General features: G+C 26.1%; 2 protein-coding genes across 4 annotated transcripts in view; both read right to left on the reverse strand.

Moving 5' to 3' along the window:
• Nucleotides 1-1,250: 1,250 nt before the first annotated feature.
• LOC114119601 (prostaglandin reductase 1-like) lies at nucleotides 1,251-5,989 on the reverse strand. The gene is made up of 8 exons (XM_027981205.2): nucleotides 5,764-5,989; nucleotides 5,599-5,644; nucleotides 5,448-5,504; nucleotides 3,635-3,820; nucleotides 2,593-2,866; nucleotides 1,714-1,825; nucleotides 1,496-1,614; nucleotides 1,251-1,404 (listed from the first exon to the last, which is right to left on the reverse strand). The coding sequence occupies exons 1-8, from the start codon at nucleotides 5,867-5,869 to the stop codon at nucleotides 1,294-1,296; spliced, it is 1,011 nt and encodes a 336-aa protein (XP_027837006.1). The 5' UTR covers nucleotides 5,870-5,989; the 3' UTR covers nucleotides 1,251-1,293.
• Nucleotides 5,990-11,536: 5,547 nt separating this feature from the next.
• LOC114119594 (uncharacterized) overlaps nucleotides 11,537-18,992 on the reverse strand; it is a 29,591-nt gene continuing 22,135 nt past the window's right edge. For all 3 annotated transcript variants that reach the window (XM_027981190.2, XM_027981192.2, XM_027981191.2), the window contains 5 exons: nucleotides 18,390-18,593; nucleotides 13,921-14,107; nucleotides 13,559-13,810; nucleotides 13,297-13,472; nucleotides 11,537-12,758 (listed from right to left, as the gene is read on the reverse strand). In XM_027981190.2, coding sequence (XP_027836991.2) covers nucleotides 12,396-12,758; nucleotides 13,297-13,472; nucleotides 13,559-13,810; nucleotides 13,921-14,107; nucleotides 18,390-18,593 — 1,182 coding nt within the window. In that variant the 3' untranslated portion in view covers nucleotides 11,537-12,395. The remainder of the gene's footprint in view (nucleotides 12,759-13,296; nucleotides 13,473-13,558; nucleotides 13,811-13,920; nucleotides 14,108-18,389; nucleotides 18,594-18,992) is intronic.

Raw genomic sequence — 18,992 nt, forward strand, 5'->3', positions numbered from 1 at the left:
TATAGTTGCTACTATTTAATAGAATGACTATACCCAAGGTGGATGTATATACCAATCCACCTTTGGCTATATTTATATAGTCGTAACGATTTATGATTTATCAATATTTAATTTTAATAGTAACTATACCAATTTAACTTCAGGTCCTATTGCATTGAAAAGTGTTCCAATTCTGAGCCTTTTATACTATAATTTTTGCCACACAAGTACACGCCACTAGGTATATTATAATATATCTCTTCAAAGACATCACTGACCTTTTTAGGTAGGTACCTACCGTAAGAAGTAGCCATGTTGACCAAACTTCATTATAAAATGTTACAAATCATTTCCATAAATTCCGTAATTTTCCATCATTCTTTAATTATACTAACGTGAATACGTGATATTCAATAATCTCTTTAAGAATTCACTTTGTTGTTTAAACCGAAAATAATAAAGATACCTCTTTAACCAGTCATTGTAGTTTGCCAATGACGAATATCTTCAAACACGGGAAACAATTTATTACCATTTTTGTTCTAACAAATCTATAAATAAACCTATAATTATAACAATATTTTTGGTGAATTAACTAGTCGCTAAAATGTTATACATATAAGATATAACTAATAACTATAATATTCTCTCAATCGGTCTACACATCATCAACATAGTTTTGTAATTAATTGATATAAATATTAAAATATATAATATAATTTACAAATATTCACATGTAAAAACATGAACCACATTCTACAATAATATTAAATACATTGTTAATGATCAAAACAATAGTCGAGCTTAGGTTTTACTGATATTTTTAGTCTGCAGTTTTCAGAAATATAATATTTTTTTTTTGTTTTCCAACTTTAATACATATATTAATCTATTGTTAATAGATATTATACCTAATAATCCTGACCTTTTTATATTTTTTTTGGTAAGAAGGAAGATGAAGGTTAAAAAAGGATCTAAGTCAAATTGTTGGTCAATCTTTTTTGGCCACTCAGTGGGAAATGCAAATTATTTTGATAATTTTATTTTTTTAAACTAATAGAAAAAAATATCATGTATAATGTATATATAACGTCATAAACTTCAGTTAATTCTTAGAGCTTTTTTGGAAGATAATCTATGCCATATTTATTAATAATTTAAAAATTGTTCTTTGTATAAATTATAATTATTTTTTTTTATCTAATGTTTATTTTTTAAAGAAAGGATGTTTGAAAAGTTTTATTAATTTTAAACTATTAATATCAAAAAAATAAAAACTGAAAACAATTTATTTGTAATAATATTTCTTATAGTTTAAACTTTGACCAAAGCTTTTCCTATGTTTTCTCCATTCAGCATACCAATAAAAGCTTGTGGTAAACTTTCAAATCCTTGAACGACGTACTCTGGGTAAATAAGTTTGCCCTTAACAAAGAAAAAAATCAATACAGTATAAGTAATAAAAAATATAGTTTATCTAGGATTAATAAATATTAAAAATTATAGAAAAGCTCACTTCTTTTATAAGATTTAAATTACGTTCAATACCACTTTGCCATTTATCTGCCCATCTACTAACAATAAAACCTTCAATTTTTAGCTGCTTAAAAACTATGGCTGGTTGCAACATTGATACTAAAAAAAAAAAAAAAAAATAATAGTATGTAATAAAATAACAAACGTTAACACATAGGTCATATTCTATAGACTATAGAATTAAAATGTAATTTATACCTTTTGGTAAATTTTTTGGATTAGTATTATATGATGAAATTGAACCGCATACCGCAACACGACCAAAACTTTTCATTCTATAGATAACTGCACTACTGAAATCGCCTCCAACCTACAATTTTATTATTACGAATAATCGATAAATATAACCATAAATAATATTTATTAAATATATTTAACGTTTAAAAACAAATAATTTTTCACTAAAAAATTAACAATTTCGTGTAAAATTAAAAGTAGTAATATAATAATAAAAATAATTTTAGATACACCTAGAAAATATTAAATCTTACCTATACATTATGTCAGACAAGTAATGATAAATTTTCATTAGTCTTCAATGACTTTATCATTAAAATATTTTTTAAATAAAAATTAGGGTAAATTGAATTTAGTAAGTTAGTGAAATAGTAAGTTAGAGAAATTGATGAGGACAATTTCGATTAGAGATATAAAACAATTGACATTGTTTAATAATATAAAAGGATCAGTATCGGAATCGATTAATTTATCCAAAAAAACACAAGGTTTATGTATAATAATTATAAACTGTAACGATAAGATCTAAACTTAATTAAAGGTATAAGACTGTAAATAGTATATAGGTACCAATTGGCTATTTCATATTTGAATTATGCAATGATAATATATTTAGGATGCTTGCATAATGCATATGGTACTGTTAAGCTATTTATTATAATAATTAATAACACGTCATAATTCATTACTCATATTATAATAATTATGGCTTGTACAATTTTAGTTTTAAATTAAAATAAGGAACGTTTTATCTATTACTTTATATTTAATATAGATTTAATTGATAGTTAAATCCGAGATAAATGGTTTATTTAAGTTAGTTATATTTTACACACTTACATTGTCAAAGTAACAGTCTACACCATGTGGAGCAGCCTCGAGAAGAGCTGCATTGACATCTTTTGTTTTATAATTAAACGCTGCATCAAATTTAAGAACTTCTTTCAGCCATTTAACCTTATGGTCAGAACCCGCAAAACCAATTACATAGCATCCTATATTCTTGGCAATCTGTGCCACGTGCATACCCACAGCTCCAGCTGCAGCACTTATGACAACAGTTTCCCCTGGTTTTGGATCGCAAATATTTAAAAATCCAAATAAGGCTGTATTGCTAAAATATAATTTTCAAACATTTTTACAGCATGATTTTTTTTATTGCAATAATTTATCATTACTATCAAATTTTAGTATCATATGACATCACTGCATATTTGCATCGAAGTGAACTATAAACAATACAATAGTATTTAACAAGGGTGTTCGTAAAATTTTTAAGATTGGGAAAATAATTTCACAACACATGTGATTATTGTACATATTTATATATCATAGCCGGGATTCGTTTTGAAAGGGGTTAAATATTTAAAGGCCAAAAAGAAGGGCTGTTTAAAAGAAATATAGAGTTAATGTATTGTGAAAAATGAATGGTCTGGTATATTTTTTTGGGGAGGGGGCCTATGGTCTCCTATATATATATACATATATAATTTGTATTAATGTATTTGATACTGTAATTATTACAATAGCTTAACTAATATTATAACGTAAGACATAAGTATAGGTACAACGAATTCAAAAGTAGGTGGTCGCATTCATGTTAATTATACGTTATACAGTATAGTTGTAGAATGGTATACTATCCAAAATTCAGATTTAATTGTTAAAATTAAAAATTATAATAATGTCATAAAAAACACCGATTAATAGACGTTTATAATGCTTACATTATATTGTTATTATTATAGTACAATAATAATTATAAAACAATAGTAATAAAAGTAGGCATGATAATATTACGAGTAATTAGGTATCTAATCAAATATAAAAAAACAACTATTGCATTGGCAAAATATTTAAATAAAATATAAATTATAATTACCCTGGCATTCCAAGTACTCCAAGACCAAGCGAAGAAGATAAATTTCCAAAATCAGGGAGTATATAAAATGACGGCATACCGTCCTTCTCTAATGTACTGGGATTAATGATACTATGTGTCCTCCAGCCAGTAGAACAGAATACTAATTGGCCAACTTTGTAATCTTGATTATTTGATTTGATAATTCTACATAAATCAGTGAAAAATAACCATAAGCACATAACCTGGAAAGGGCTTGGTGTGACTTATTTGAACCTTAAGGCTCAAATGAATTCCAAATTACAACTATATTAGCATAATATATTCTTTTTGGGTAGGTAGGTAAAATAGTTTAATAGAAGTGTTAATATTTAAATATTATATAGTTGAATTAAATTCTTGATGTTTAATAAATTATAATCGATTATAATATATCTAATTAAACTTTACTATTTTTAGTGCTCAATAAAATTCCATTTTTAAATTTATATTATGTTTGTGTAACTTGAATCAAATTTGATGCATTTGTAATTATTATTTTTAATATCACATTCACTTCTTACATGATTTTTGACTACAATTATAAGTTAGAAGTTTATAACTATCATTAAGTAATATTCTGATAATCGATTACTAAACGAGTTTTTTGTTGATAAAATAAATTGTTGACAGACGGCATCCAGAATTATATCTTAATTATATCGGATGAAAAAGTTTTAACATAATGATTAATGATAATATTATTAATTATTATTTATATAAATAGGTTAAGACGTGAGGTTAGGTAGATCATATTCAACATTAATGTTACTTGTAAAAAATAATAAAATGTATTTATAGTTATCGATAGAACAATTTAAAGTCAATGTACTATTGTATCAATTATACAATATATTAAATCAATACAACTATACATTTATATCATAGTTTAGGAATGAAATACTGCAGAAAAAGGAGTATTAATATAGTTATTTATAGATTATTACTTCTTCTAAGTCATATGAGAATAACATTATATACTATAATAGAGCTTTGTACTAAAAAAATTAAAATAAGTCGTAACGATGTTATGAAAAAGGTTTTAAGTTCTAATACCATAGAATAAAATTGTATTTGTTTTAAAAATAATATGATAGATAATTATAATGATTTACAAAAGTACTTTATTAAATTTTAATTCATTATTTAGTAATAGAAAATAAAGGTAAATTTAAAAATAATGATAAATAAATGGGTGAATTTTATTTTTTATTTAAAAATAACCGAAAATTGTATAATTATTTAATCCGAGAAGTTTCATTTTGAATATTGAATATGTAAGTAGGCATCCATAAAAAAATAAATGTACATTTACTTTTACTTGTATATCATGTAATAATAAAATTAGGTAATTATAGTTTACACTTTATGTTTTGTACTATCAATAATATTATAATAACGACATAATGTATAGTAATAAAATTAATAATATACATTTTAAATCAACATTTTTCATCAACATAATATCTTATAAAATATAAATAAGTAAATGTGTAATGTGATTCCATATTATTCTCAAATATTTTATGATAAAATAGAAACGTTTACATTTTTATAAATTCGTTCTTGCCTTAATACGTATCACGTAAATAATGTTAGTTCGAAAAAATAAAATAATAAGTGTTTTGTTATCATTTCGGTATTATAAGTACGTGTACAATACTAAGTAAAATATATTTATTTTTCATAAAATACTATTGTACAAACTATTATGATGTATGGTTATCGCATATAAACAATTAAAGTGTAATAATTGTAATATATATATATTGGTAATTTATATTTGAAGACTTACTTGGCTATTTGAGTACCCATAACAGTTGTTCCAGGAGACACATGATTTGAATAAGGTCTACAAAAATTTTAAATATTTTCTATATTTGTGTAAGAAATGAATTTATAGGTCATCTATATTGTATATATAATAATAGTATTATTATTATTACCTGATGTATGGATCGACACTAAGCCAAATTGCTTCAACTAAAATTTCTAAAAAAAAGAAAAAACAATAAAAGGTCATTATTAATTTGTTTAAAGTCAATATTTTAAATAATAGCGATGCAATTGCGGTTTGTGCAAATTAATATATATATATATATATATGTTACCTCCTTTATTTAATTCATCCAGCTCTTCTTCTACTAGTTTAAAATTGTCCTCCGTTGGTTCACCACTAAATGGTTTTTCTAAAATAAATTTTTTTACAATTACCATTTTTATTAACTATTTCGAACAACAAAAATAAATAAAAACAAATAAAAAAAATAGTAGATATAATAGAATAATGTTTAACAGCTGTGTCCGTTTATTAACTCTTATTTAAACTGAATTAAAAATTACTTGTTTATTAACAACATTACGAATATCGTTCCTAGTTAATTTAGCTGACCTTCATGAATGTCAATGATAATTTATTGATAAAGAATGAAATATTAATGATTAATCTAATATCATTGTTGTTAGTTTTAGTTTAATTATAACGATTTGGTCTGTGGCATAGGCATTAGGCAGTGTTCGTCAATTGCATTGAGTTTTTAAACTATTTGAATATAATATATAGTATATACATCTTTTGCGCCAGTAAATAATTTATCACAAATTAATTAAATCTTAATTCTTATACATTGATTGGGTCAGAAAAATATTATAACGAAAATATTCACTATAATATTTTTAAATATTTTATTTTGTTTTAATTAAATATATATATATAAAAAATAAAAAAAAATACAAATTTTAAGTGTAATATTTTTAAATTGTTATAAATCGTAATCAGTTATAATAGACAATAGCTATAACTTATTTACTCAAAGTGTATACATGAATTAATATGTTATAAGTCAATATCAAAAAACATAACTTAACCTGTTGAAAATTACATCTTATTAAAACTAAAAAAAAAATGAAAATGAAAATACCTAACATATTACAAAATAAATTGTAATTAATATATTTAATAAATCCGTGATTTCTGGCACAATTAACATATTATACCCTTTGTAGTTACTTTAGTCTTAAACCAGATTTAATAAACTAAACCAGCGGTTCCCAAACTGTAAGGCGCTTGCCGTGTTATTTTGTCATAACAATAAAAATATTTTTATATTTAAATACTAGAAATTTGTTATTTATTTATTCATGGGAGGCGCAATTTTTATTTTTATTTTTAGAGTGGCATAAACTAAAACAATTTAGTAACATCTGAACTAAATAATATAAACATCAGCATTTAGTTCTTATATAGTAATATATACTATACATTTATCAAATGGACATAAATTATTATATACCTATATTATATATATGTATATATCATATAAATGTGTGTGTAAGTAACTCTAAAGTATAAATTAAGTACAAAAGTTAAAAAAAAAGTTTTAAAAGGTTCATATTATATTTTAATGTAATAATGGAATGTAAAAAAATGTCAAAGAATAAAATAGGCTACATTCATTTTATACCTAGTAACAAAGTGAAAAATTTACAATTTTTTCAAAATTTCGAGAAATTGTTAAATAATAAATAAGTGCCAATAAAATATTTTTCTAAATTCCTCTTTCCACTCTCTAAGCTGTTTTTAACTAAAAAAAAATGGAAGGTACTAGTAAAAACATCCAACAATTTTTTTTGAATTTTATAGTGTAATTTATTATTTATATTATTCGCAATTTTTCATCTCTACAGGAGTGGATAAAATAAAATGATAAGATTTAGAAAGTTGGATGATTAAACTAGATTTATAACAATAATGTGTTCATAGTGATATAATAAACTGAGAAATGAAAATGTGATTGAAGTACCTATTTGAAAAATCTAATAGACGACTAGATTTACAAAATCTAAATTACAAATTTAAATTTAATGACTATGAATGTTAATGTTTTTTGTATTTTAAATTTTAATATTTGTTTTAAGTTATTTTTTAACACACACATACACCACACTCGTATACGCACACATATACATACACATATACATATATTAAACAGTTATTTTATTTTTGAATATACAATATTACTATATTAGCCTTCCGGCGCACCCCCCCACTCTTCCAATCATATAAAATTGAATCCGAACGGTTACCTAAATATTTTGTATTTTACATTTGTATATATTATTATTTTATAATTTATTATCGTTAATATGCATCAATTTATTAGAAATGTTATTGTTGTTTAATAAAAACTATTACGTATGCAGCCAAATCCAACAATTGTTTCCTACCTAAGAGTAGGTATAAATAAGAATTTACGCAATACATAATATATGTTTTATTAATAATGGTTTTAATAGATTTATATAATATTTGTACAACATTGAAAAATAAATGAATTATTAAAAATTAGGTAATTATATAGATGTTAGCAATTAAATATTAATGTTCAATTTAAAAATAAAGTATTAATACAATTCTTATTTTTGATATCAGATTGACGTATAAATTATGTGTTTAGGAGATCCATGTAGGCAATTTTGATGAAATATTAATATACCTACATATTGGTCCAGTGGCGTAGTTATGATTTTGTTCTGGGGGGGGATATATAATTTATTGGTTAAATATAAAGTGGGGGGGCTCAATAAGTCAATGATTTAAACATTAAAAAAAAGGCTCTGGGGGGGATCTATCCCCATATCCCCCCCCCATAACTACGCCACTGAGTACCAAGAATCGAAGAATATTAAAAAATATTGCAATATATATACCTAAAGACTTTATTACAAGACATGTTCACCCCTAAACAATAGTGTTCAATTTCAATTTGTATAATTTATTAAAAATCGTATTTTATTTGTTGTGATTTGTAAAGTATTTGTAGTGAAAAAAATTATAGTAAATATAAAATACATTTAACAGATTATTGTGCTCTGTTAAAGGCTCTTTTTAATGAAGCATCACATGTAAGTGATTTTAATATAAAAATAATTAAATTTTTTAACTACACAGAATAATAGGTAAGCAATAGTAGGTACCGCTTTGCTATATGTTAGATGTAAAGTAACTATAATGGTTGTGTTAAATTTAAATTCAATGATATGTCATCGAAAATGAAAAATGATTCTAAGCGGAGACGGTATATTATCCTATATTACTAATAGTACATTGTTATGTTTTTTGATGTTGTTATTTGGTTAAGTAATTTATTTTTTTAGTAATACAGTAGGTTGAATTATTTATTATATTGCATTTACAAAAAAAAAAATGTCATTATGTATTTAAAATATAGAAATATTCGTGAATGTCCCCTTGAATATAGTTTTTGAATTATAATAACTATAATTAAAATCGCCATTACTCATTTAGACTCCACTCAAAAATTAGAGTTTATATAGGTAGTTATTTTTAAGATTTTTAGTTTTAATATGAACTTCTTATATGAGCAACTTTGTATTACATTTTCAAGTATTAGGTTTAAAAATTGAAAATTTTAATTGGTAACCACAAAATACGTAATTTACAAATGTTTGTGATTTTGAGTTTAAGGAACCTATATCTAGTTGTCACATGGTTAAAACAAAATACATTTAAAATTGGGTTTATTATTTATTATACTTGGATAATTGTTGTGAATTATAAATATTGATAGATTAATTTTAATTATAATATTATATTAAATCATTAAAATAATTAAAACATCTCCAAAATATAACTGAAGATAGCTTTACCTCGGTATAAAATGAAAAATGTTAGTTTTATGTTCATTATTAATTGGTAGTTTGTTCTGGCATATTGTGCTTTGATGTAAAATATGTTTATCTCAATCAAATGTATTACGTTTAAAATTTGTTCTACTCAGGTGCATCTGGAATTCACAGAAGACAATCGACGTGTGCTTCCACGGTGGTGCTGCAATTTTCAAGAGGCATCTACACATTTGCTTGGATCGTGTATCCTCCATTACGTGATATACGTGCGTCACGGCGACCTCAGTGATGTTCGTCGAAAAACTGAACAGAATACTGTGCCATTTCGTGGACAGTATTATGACAAAATTGAAATGAGAATGTTGGTCAAAAAAGTTCATTACCAATCATTGACAGTTAATGGTTGATATTTAATACTCAAGGTTAGGTTATAGGTTTTGTAGGTGTTGAAATATTAAATACTTATGAGAAGTATCAGTTATTACTGGTGGGATGACGATCCACATAGCAGGCAATGTTTTAGTGGTCATTCAGTTTGTCTGACTCGTAATTGAAGAGTTTTATTAAATTTTGAACTTAAAATGCTTAAAAATTAAATGTTTAATTTTATATTGTCTAAAATACAAACTAGATTTAATTTATTATCAAAAACCACTCTCAAAGGTAAAAATCAAAGTATTTTAACTGCTTATTGTATAAATATAACGTGTAAAATACACACAAATAAAAATACTAATCATTGTAAAATGAAAACATTCCTTGTCTCACTAACAAGCTAAAAAACAGTTGATGTCCTTATCTTTAAGTTTGGTAGATAATTGATCAGTTTACTTTAGCTCGTCTGAAAGACCAAGCCCATCAGAATAAAATTTGAAACTGCTAAATGCAAATTTGCTTTGTATTATGTTTATGTTTGAAAATGATTAATGGTAAATGCAAATGTTATAATGCATAGAAACGAGTTGCTTTCTTAGTAGGTATCGGTCTACATTATTCGTTAACAACGTGTAACTGTTAAATGAGGCTTATCGGTTTGTTATTTACTGGCAAGATTATCATCTAACATCTGTTTTCATTTCGTTTTATCTATTTGTTAGAATGCCAGTTTGACAGTTTGGTATGCTTTATAACTTTATAAGTGAATGTAACCACTGCCTATCGTCATTAAAAACCATGGGCGTAGGTAGGAAATATTTTTGGATGGAGTTTTGGTCTAAATATACATTAAGTTTAATTCACAATATTTGTTTTAAAATTGTTTTATCTTTAATTTCGGGGGGTGTTTGAACACCTGACTTCCCCCTATACCTACGACTATGTTAAAAACAATACTATGTTTCGGTGTATAGCAAATATGGTATCTGTTTTAAACGCAACGTCTACCGGAAGTACATCGGAACTTTTCCGGATGAGTCGTGGACTGTTCTTTTTATTGTAAGTAATAAATTAATAATTATGGACACACTTTTTTTTATAACTATGTCGAATAATACATTGAATAATATGGGGGGTACCAGTTTCCACTAAAAAAGTAAGTACTTACTGTACCTTTACCCTTTCCACTAATATTAGTTTTCATCAAATGAAATACTGACTAAAATAATGAATAATTGTCAATTATAAGTGTTAATAAAATCATTTCTTTTTTTCAAATAATTATAAATAAAATACACATATTAAATTTTAACGCATACCTATCTATCTATTATTTTTAATTTTCATTTATGAAGAACATTAGAAGTTGTATAATTATTAATGTTTTAAATTAAAAAACCTACTATCTATTTAATTTTTTTTTTAAATTGCATTTTTTTATAGTATGCATTCGATCAAAATCACATATTAATATTATTATTTATTCTAGTAATATAATTAAATAAAAATGATTTTATTAATATTTATAATACATTGTTTTTAAGTATTATATATATATATATATTTAGTCTCATAAATAACTTACTATATTATAATTTATCGTATTTTTAATGTTGTATAGAAATTACTTTGGTTGAAATATGGTCAATCTTATTTGGCTGAAAAGGGAAAGGTACTTTTTTGGTGGAAACGTGTTATGCCCAATATTATTGATATTATTAAAAAAATAGTGATTTATTAGATAAAAAACTTTGTACAATAATAATTATATTCTTTGGTCACCGACAAACCAGTGAAAACGGATAGTGTGGACCAAAATTTAGGTAATCATTTTATACTTTTATCAGTATACTTATCAAATTATTAAACAATTTATATTAAATTTATTGGTTTAAAATTTTCAATACATACACAATATAATAATATTTCATGAAAAAATCAAACTTAATTTTTACAAAGAAAATTTACAATAACTGTATAGGAAAATAGGAAATGCTTAAATCATTAATGGTAATAACATAATCATTATTTTTATATACTTAAAAAGTAACATACAAAGTTACATATACATTAAAAAAGGTACCACGACACCGACAATATATTAATTAAAGTTAAGATGGCGGTCCGGAGTTTTATTCCCAAGCCAAGCGATGGTACGTCAGGGTAAGTATAATTGCCCGCAATAGGAGAGAACAGGGATCTAGGGGTTCTTGAAAAATTTCCACTTGTTGAAACATTCATTATTCTGAGCGTTAACATCAATAAAAATAATTAATTATTTATTTATATTATATTATATAATAATACACGTAGCGTTAACCGAATTCAAATTACAATATTATATTATACTCATTAGCTCGTAGTTTTTGATAGTTTTTCGATTTGAAACTTTAAACTTTTGAGAACCATAAAAAATGAGCCATGTATAATATAAAATTATAATTTTTTTTGTTCGATTTCCTATTCAAGTGCGGCAATACGAAATTTTTAGGCGAGTTCAACAGTTCAAAATGTATTTCCTTAACAAAACAAATCCACGCACGTGTATAATAAGTTGCACTGAGAACATAAAAATCGCGAAACATATATTATGGCTGAGGACATATTATATAATGTTGTTCCAATACGTCGATTTTTGTAGTATTGGTAAAACCAATAACCCCGCACCCGCACCGCGTCGGTGTCGTGATCCGATCGCCAGTCAGGACAACGACATTCTTCAAAACTGATTGGTCGCTTGGAAGTTGACCGAAATCGATATCGGATGAACGATGACCGACGAACGGTTTTCGGTCAACGCGTGGTCCAAGACGGGTGGTATGATGTCCCTGTTGACGGTTAGTGGAATATAATACGACCCGTTTGCGTGCAGTGCGAATATCGGCACTTCTTGCCTGTCCTCGGTGCAGTCGGAAGATTCTTTTCGGCGACGTTTCTTCGCTGGTGCATAATAATCGGCCAGATCCTCACCACTGTTCTCGGCGCTGAACCGCTGTTTGATGTCGGTCTTAAACTTATACATGGACCCGCTAGATGAATACGAGTCCGTTGTGAACGACATGCTGCACCTGTCCGCTAGGGTCTGCAGGATGAACATAAAAAAAAACGATTTTGTATGAGGCGATTGTCGTTGCGAATAATATACACAGTGCCGGATCTAAATCTCAGAAGATTGAAGTGCGCAACTACTAATTTTGGAGTCCGATTTAAAAATAATTGCTATTTATCAGTGATATGTAATGCAAAAATTATATTTATTTTTTGTATTTGATTTAAATGATAATGGATTTAAAAAAGAAAATATTTCTACGGGAAACATCATGGGCCATAAACCGTTTCATTAAACTGAGCGTGATTAAATTGAATCATTAATTGTCCAGTGTCTAGAATAATAAACGGCCGTGGGTAATTTCTTAAAATAATTTCAAGACCATTGTTCAATATTCTTAATAATTTATCACTTTACAATGTTAGAAAATCTATAGGATGTCAACCCGAGGCCCTTCAAATAAACTCTGCGTTAAAGCCTATAGGACCATTTCATCTCCTTTACCCTTATTAAATTCGGCACTGAATATACATTAAATACATTATTGCGGGCGTAAAGCCATCACACGCACCTGATCATATGACGCATTGACTGACGTATGAGATTTTGAGTTTTTCGAAGAATTTTTTTGTTGACCACTCTCATCGTAAGCTCCGTCCCCGTCTAGATATGTTAACACGTTTGCATTGAATTTGTTCACTTCTAGTATAATCTCTTGTTTCATCACGTCGTGGATCACTTGTTTCCCTGCAGCAATGAGATGAAATTATCATTTATTTCATTAATAATTTATTAATTAAAATATGAGTACTGAGTAGAACAATGGCACATACCTTTGACGATTTGAGCACAATGTTGTTGCAAGTGGTTGATGAGCGACAAACATAATCCATGGTTGGGAGGATACCCGTGTCCCTCGACGAGATACTGCATGGTCTCGGTTAGGCATTCTAAAAACCCCATTTTGTACTGGTCTGCCATTAAAATGGAGTTTTCGGGTTCTACAGGGGTAGAATTTTCGGATTTTTCAATTTCAACTGGTTCTTTGGGTTCCTTTGTACTACGTGGTGGTGGCTGATTCCCGACTATACAATATATAAATATAACATGTATAAGAAATATAAATGTGTTTGCTTCATTCAATGTACCTACGTCCTACATCGTATATTTTGTTCCAAAAACATAAAATCCTTACCCGTTGAGGAAACGTTAGATTGGAGATACTTCATGTGTTTGATAGCCATTTCAATTATTTCGGTTTTTTCAACTCGGCCTCGACCTTTTTTCATGTATTCAGCTGGTATGAGCCGTGATAGATCAGCTAGGCAATTATTCATTCGATCGCGTCGCCGTTTTTCTATTATACGATGTGACATTGGGTCCTGCATAACAAGAAACATTATCATTGTAATGTTTGTTTATATTTTTCGTTAGTATATAATAATATGACGAAACGCTTCGCGTACGGAGAAATCGGTTTTTTTTTCATACGAAATCGTCCTAAGTGATTTAAATATGACGGTAATTTGAATTGATTATGATCACGTTTTTAACATTACAAGAAACGTATTAATAACGTCATCGTATATAAGAACACCACGTGATGAGCAAACGTCTTGATCGGGGGCGATCACGTTGTCACGCTGCTGTTTATTTGTAAGTAGAATAGTATCGTATTATAATATGCCAATAATCGAGTTTTTCGGTACAACGTGATCGGGACAGGTTGTTAAAAAAAATATACGGGTCATGGAGGTTGATGATATGTATGATAAACGTTCAATACCTGTGGTATGATTAACGAATCGACGGTAAACGTCAATTAAAAATTTGGATATGCATATTGTATAAGTATACACTATTATAGATGATTAAATATAATATGTGTGCTGCATATTTTTATAAGGTCATTTTGTGTTTAAAGGGTCGTAAAATATAGTACTTAGGTAGTAATCTTAATTATTTAATAAACCACTTTAGTATAATTACCTATGGAAAATTAAAAAATATATTTATAAATGATTATATATCAATATAAATTAATGAATATAATATAATACATAATATATATCTTTAAATGAACTGATTTTACTTGAAATTTTAAAATTCAATAGAATAGATGCAATAATTTATAAATTAATTTTAAAGTTGACCTTAATTTTATAATAAAAACAATGTAATTCATATATTGCTTATTATTGTATATGTTTTATGTTAAGTACTATAAGCTATTATACCTATTATTCATGATGAATTATTCGTTGTTTTCGTAATGACATTAAACAACAACTTAACATAATGTCGATGAATCACATTGTATTATATGATACCTTAAAATATAGCTTATACTGTACAAAAAATTTAATCATTGGTAGTAAAGATCTTATAAATCTTAGGTTCAAATACTTATCTTGAATTATATAAAAAAAATTAACTCTATTTAACAAAATTTTATAATTTACACGTGATAATTATATTTTATTATTTTAATACCTATTTAATAAGACTAAGATCTTTATCAAAAATTAAAGTTATGTTTTGAAAAATAGTTATACATAGGTAAATTAAAGAATAATTATTATGAAAACATTTCAATAATTTGATAAACAGCTTATCAACATTAATTGTATTAATTAATTATAGTGGATAAAGATTAATTAACGATTTTTCAAATATCAATTAATATACACACGACGAAACAAATATTTAAGTTACGAAATTCATTTTTTTTACATAATCTGTATACATTAGGTTAGGTAACAAACAGATATGCTACATTTATATTTATTTAGAAATTTTTATTGTTTTTTCAATAAATTCCTATTTTTTAAGTAGATGTATTTGATTCTAAAGTTTAACACAAAATAAATATTTATACAGAACTTAGGAAAATAATGGATTTTAGTTTAAATAAAGTTATTCTTTATTATATATAGAGTAGTAATTGGCGAAGTATAATGACGTTAAAACACTTGTCGATAGTGATATTTGTATTAAAAGTAATATAATTTTATATAATATATATAAGAATATAATCCGATTATATTAAGTTCTCTGAAACAATTATTATATCTGTCACAATGTTTCAATAGTTTATCCTATTATTAACATTATACTATTTTTTAAAAATTTAAATTTGAATATTTTTTTATACTGTAGAATACTTAAAAAGGCATCGAAGAAAATAATGCTAGAAGTATAAATGTATACAATGGGTTTACACTCCTCTTAATTCTAATTAAGTTATTTCTATTGTTAACCCTTTATATTTTAAGTTTATTATTTTAAGCTGTCGACTTTATAGAATTAACTGTTACACATACCTACAACTGTGTACGTGCCTAAATTTGTTTTTTTTTTTAATATATAAATTTCACATGTGCATTATTATCCACTTATAAGTTATTTGTCATCATAATAATACAATGTTCGAGTTGCATCTATATATTATTATACATTTATATAGCACTGCTACCAAATTATATTACGAATTCTGAACACTCTTAGGTATAATTATATATTGTTATATGATTATATCACGCAAAAAACTTTAAATGAAAAGTTTTGCAAATATAAATAAAATAATTGTTTGTTAGCACTTGCAATCGAGCGTTTTAGCCGTGTTTACATTTACAATTTATAATAATTATACATTATAATGTCGTATAATATATGATGGATATGATATAGTAATAAGTAATAACTAACTAGTAGCTATGTAATGCGAACAACGTCTACAGCTGATAACCACGCATTCAAGTGTTGTAGACAAACGATGGTAAATGACTGTATCGTCTATAATATCTGCTATGGCCATATAGTGTAAGCTATTATAATATTATTTTGATGTTGATTATGACATCGTGTACCTACTACTCATTAATTGTAAATAGTATTTATAGTCAATTCCACTACTTATAGAAAACCATTGATTTAATAAATATATATAATTACACGGTGATGGCGAATGATCAACCAATCCCCTTCATGTTGTTAAATTTTATAGCATAAATTCTCATTTTTACAATAATCTATGAACATTTGTTACCTACTTTAAACATATTTACATACACATGCAATATGAGTATTGAGTATGTAATATATTTTGAAAATAAAATGATTCGCATATGGAGAAAACTATTCATATAGGACTAGATGGTTTTATAGGTGTAAAGAATATATCAATAGATAAACAACTACTAAATATAAGAATGTTTCAAACGGTTCAAACATCATCACGTGAGCATAATAGAACAAATATTATACCTATTACATTTTATATTGCATGCAATGATAAAGAAAAAAAATCTTAACTCCAGTCTATTATATATATATATTTTAATATCGGTATACAATTACATGAATCATAGCATGTTAGTTGACAAAGACATTTTAACTGAGTAGGAAATTTTAAATTTTTCTCAATTTTTTGGATAAAGAAATTCTGTGTTGTATAAGAACATACAACATATAATATATAATATAGATATCATACTAAAATAATGAATAATAATTAATATACCTAGTATTAGAAACTAATATAATTAGTTAACGGCGGTGCCCCTGTTCCCCTCTATGCAAATAGGTGATAAGCGGCAGTCTAATAAAATATATTTATTAAGAGTACCTATTCAAGTATAGATACAGATATACTTATTTTAAAAAGTTTTAAAATACGCATTTGAATTTTTAGTAATAACAGTATTTGAGGACATATTATAATATACCTACTTTAAATAAGCATTTTCAAATAATTTCAAATTTTTATCAAATTAAATTACTATAGTATCTTTATATTTTATAAAATATTATAACATAACATTAATTTTATTAAACATTTTATACCATTTTTTTTATTGTAACTACATTATTCGTTTATTTTTTTTTTTTTTGGTTATGGTTTTTGATATAGTGGGTAGCTATATTATTATTATTTAAAGTCACATAAAAATATGTTATAATAATATAGGCGTGTCTATTTTATATAAACAGATTTTTTTTATTTTATGCTATTGAATTGAAAATAGAAAAAATATTTGAAAATTAATACTTATTTGATATTAAATATAATATAATACATAAGAAAAAAAAAGTAATTAAAATACTTTGTTCAAGCACTTTTTCAAAAGTATTTAAAATATATATTTGAGTGTTTTTACCGTATTTAAATGCATTTATTTAATTAAGTATATTATTTTACTCAAGTACTTTACAATATTGTTATAGGAAAAGGAGTCAACTTTTAACTTCCCTTTTAAAGGCGTTGTCCTAGAATATTGGAGAGATTTTCAAAGCATCACACGTTCCGATTAAATAGAATTTTTCTAATCATCATTTCCTGGTTGTTTTGTATTGGGTCATTACATGTTCGAATTTCGATCTATATATTAAAATTGTCATTAAAAAATCATTGGCTTAAACATTTATAATGAAAATGCTGATTTCCATCATTTCAAAAAAAGAACTTTGTATTGTCACAAGACACCCTTTAAAAGGAATACAAGTCTAAGTAATTGAAAATATGGTTGTTAAGTATACTTAATTGAAATTTCAAAAATTAGAATTTAAATGGTCATTATAGAAGAAAAAATTGAGGTGAACGTGGTTAGTGAATTATCCGTATATGACCTATACATCTGCATACACACACACACACACACGTACCTCTTTGCTAATATTCTTCGCCTGATTTCGGTGCTGTCCAGTTCTCTCAGTGAGCTGCTGCATTTCTCCTTCGAGGTTATTACATTGTTCAGCGTTCATGTGCGGCGCCATTTGCATCGTAACGGCAGCATGTGATTTTCCGGACAGTCTGTCCTTCATGGCGTTATCGTGGTGCGTTATTATCATGTCCGACACCATCGGCACCTGTGGAAACATCGACCATCAAGCATATGCTAAACTACGATAATATATCCAATATAATATACGGATGCAGAAATGTATCAAGTATCGCACGTTATTTAAGGGTTTATCCAGAGGTTTATCGGCGATTACCGTTATAATATACTCAGATGTCGAATTTCATCAAAATTTCATCGAGTCTTCACGCGAGGTCAGTTATATTTTTTTCAAAACTGTTATCATTGTTATGATTACAAAGACACTCGCAGAAAAAAACCACAAGAAGGAATAACTTATAATGATGCATTCTAGCACCCAACCAGCTCATGGGATTACATCTCGGTGATCATGAATGTTTAAATTTATTATTATTCAAAACATATTTTGTATTAAAAATAAATATAATTTTAGCTATACAGAGTA

This window comes from Aphis gossypii, chromosome 1 (genome assembly GCF_020184175.1).
Source record: "Aphis gossypii isolate Hap1 chromosome 1, ASM2018417v2, whole genome shotgun sequence".
NCBI classification, from domain to species: Eukaryota; Metazoa; Arthropoda; class Insecta; order Hemiptera; family Aphididae; genus Aphis; species Aphis gossypii.